The sequence below is a fragment of the Thalassophryne amazonica genome, chromosome 18 (assembly GCF_902500255.1).
Source record: "Thalassophryne amazonica chromosome 18, fThaAma1.1, whole genome shotgun sequence".
NCBI classification, from domain to species: domain Eukaryota; kingdom Metazoa; phylum Chordata; class Actinopteri; order Batrachoidiformes; family Batrachoididae; genus Thalassophryne; species Thalassophryne amazonica.
The window spans coordinates 61,150,408-61,153,267 of NC_047120.1; the positions used below are offsets into that span (position 1 = coordinate 61,150,408).

The 2,860-nt window shown below is 47.5% G+C and overlaps 1 protein-coding gene across 1 annotated transcript; it reads left to right on the plus strand.

Moving 5' to 3' along the window:
- The first annotated feature begins 521 nt into the window (after positions 1-521).
- nog3 (noggin 3) lies at positions 522-1,657 on the plus strand. Its single transcript, XM_034193314.1, has one exon. The coding sequence runs from the start codon at positions 795-797 to the stop codon at positions 1,473-1,475; it is 681 nt and encodes a 226-aa protein (XP_034049205.1). The 5' UTR covers positions 522-794; the 3' UTR covers positions 1,476-1,657.
- Positions 1,658-2,860: the final 1,203 nt, after the last annotated feature.

A 2,860-nucleotide genomic window follows, 5' to 3' on the forward strand; every position in this document is an offset into this window, starting at 1 on the left:
TCCTCAAAACTGGTAACTGTGTCAGTGCTCCTCAAAACTGGTAAATGTATCACCTCTCCTCAAAACTGGTAATTGTTTCTGTGCTCCTCAAAACTGGTCAAAACTGGTAACTGTGTCGGTGCTCCTCAAAACTGGTAAATGTATCACCTCTCCTCAAAACTGGTAAATGTAGCACCTCTCCTCAAAACTGGTAACTGTGTCGGTGCTCCTCAAAACTGGTAAATGTAGCACCTCTCCTCAAAACTGGTAAATGTAGCACCTCTCCTCAAAACTGGTCAAAACTGGTAACTGTGTCGGTGCTCCTCAAAACTGGTAAATGTGTCACCTCTCCTCAAAACTGGTAAATGTGTCACCTCTCCTCAAAACTGGTAAATGTATCACCTCTCCTCAAAACTGGTAACTGTGTCGGTGCTCCTCAAAACTGGTAAATGTGTCGGTGTTCCTCAAAACAGAGAGAGAGAGAGAGAGAGAGAGAGGTGTATTTGGGTTCAGTCAGAGGTTGGTTTGGTTCAGTTCGGCTGGAGGAGGACCAGGGTTCCGTCAGAATGTGGACGCGGATCCGCGCACTGCGGGGCGCTGTGCTGACCGCCGCGCGCGCAGACGCCCGGAGGTCACGTCAACTCGGGTCCCGTCACGGACTGTGACGACACGCGGAGAAACCCACTCGGTTCTGTGGCGTTCGGCTGTTCGTGGATTCATTCTGTCATCAAGTCTTTTTGGGAAGACTTCAGCCTGACCACCGGGACTTGCTCTGCTCCTGCTCTTGGACCGGTCCTGGTACCGGTACCGAGGCGATGGAAAACTCCCTTTATCTGCTGGCTGCGCTCGTGCTCGTGGGTTCTCTGGTCTTCAGGATCGAGGAGGCCATGTGTCAACACTACTACCTCCTCCGGCCCATCCCCAGCGACACCCTCCCCCTCGTGCCTCTCACAGAGGACCCCGATCCGCTGCTGGACCCGAAGGAAAAGGACCTGAACGAGACCGAGCTCCGGAGCGCGCTGGGCGGCCACTTCGACGCGCACTTCATGTCCGTCAGCGCGCCGGGGTACAGACACGCAGGACACGCGGGACACGAGGACTCCAGCGACGCGGACTTTCGGAACAAGCTGTCAGGAGCGATGCCCAAAGAGATCCGGGCCATGGAGTTCGAGGTCCACAACGGCAAGAAGCAGAAGCCGAGTAAGAAGCTGCGCAGGCGGCTGCAGCTGTGGCTGTGGTCGTACGCGCTGTGCCCGGTGGTCCACGCGTGGACCGACCTGGGCACCAGGTTCTGGCCGCGCTACGTGAAGGTGGGGAACTGCTCCAATAAGCGGTCGTGTTCGGTCCCCGAAGGGATGATCTGCAAACCCGCAAAGTCCGCTCACTTCACCGTCCTGCGCTGGTGGTGCGTCCAGAGGAAGGCGGGTCTGAAGTGCGCCTGGATCCCGGTCCAGTACCCGGTGGTCTCCGAGTGCAAGTGTTCGTGCCCCACCTAACAAACTGCACAACAACTCTCCGACTCACTAGGACAAGTGGAAACAAAACCCACTTTAAATCACATTTACAATCTTTGGCAAAGACAACAAAATGTTTTGTGAAAAAAAAAAAAAACTGCTTTAAATCAGCTGGTTGAAAGAATCAAAATGATCTTATCTGCTTGCTGGATAAACACACTTTTGCACAAACTCAGCAAAACAAACAAACAAGTGAACCTTTGTGCATTTTCAAAAAATAAAATGTAAAAGAGTTTAACTAGAGGAGCACTGGGAGCATACCTCTGCCAAGCAGACGGTTTGTTTGATTCACATTACTTGCGGATCCTGATTCGGATCTGCACCTAATTTCACTTATTGGTCATCTGTCATGCCACATGTATGACTGACAGGTTTCTTAGTTTAATTTGAGTGAAGTATCAAACACCTCTGGGGAATAATATCAAAAAGTCGTTGATGTTAACTCTGAGTTTAAAGCCAAATTTAACAAAATCAGATTTAATCTGTCAAATCTAAAATATTAAAAGTTGCATATATTCAAAAACAAGATCAAATTAAATTGCTAACATTCAGATTTAGATTTTGGAAAACATTCCAATTGTGGGGGGTGGGTGGGGATATTAAAAAACAAACCTGACCTCCGAACAAAATCATCACTATGACGAAGGCGATACCTTTGGATGAGAAGAAAGGTCCGAGGTTTTAGGGTTCTGATTCTTCCTGAGACTTGGACTCTATAACCAGCTAAGGGAGACCACCGGATCTCTGTGGTACCAGGTCTCTGTGGAGGATCTTTGGGTCCCACTGGAATGACTTTGTGTCAAATGAACAGTTAGTGAGACTCAGATGAGGATCACTGACATTGTGAGGGAACATCAGCTTTGACATTTTGTGCATGCGTGTTTCTCTGGACATGATCCAGCATGCACGCCCCTCAGTGTTGAGGACCCAAGAGAGTAAAAATCAAGAACATGCCCACATTTGATCTTGTTGTAGCAGATAGATTTGATGGTCTGGTTATCTGTCTGGGTGGTTGCCACCCAGGTCTCAAGGTGGTTCCGTGCTGTGGTGGATGCAGCAGTCTGCTCCCTGACCTGACTGTAACACAGGGTGATCGGATCAGTTTGTACTCTTAATTTTTCTCATTAAATTTGAGGCATTTGAATTTATTGTACTCAACATTTATCACATTTTAAATACTTTTTCAATATACCATTTTTTCAAACTGATTCTTTTTTCAATTTAAATCACCATTTTATTCATCAATTTTGAATAATGTGAATATTGCATTTGGAAAATACTCGACTGGATCACTGGACTGGATTATTATTATTGGGTGATTCGTAGACTACGGGCACTTATTATGTCCTTTGATCATATTGTATGAA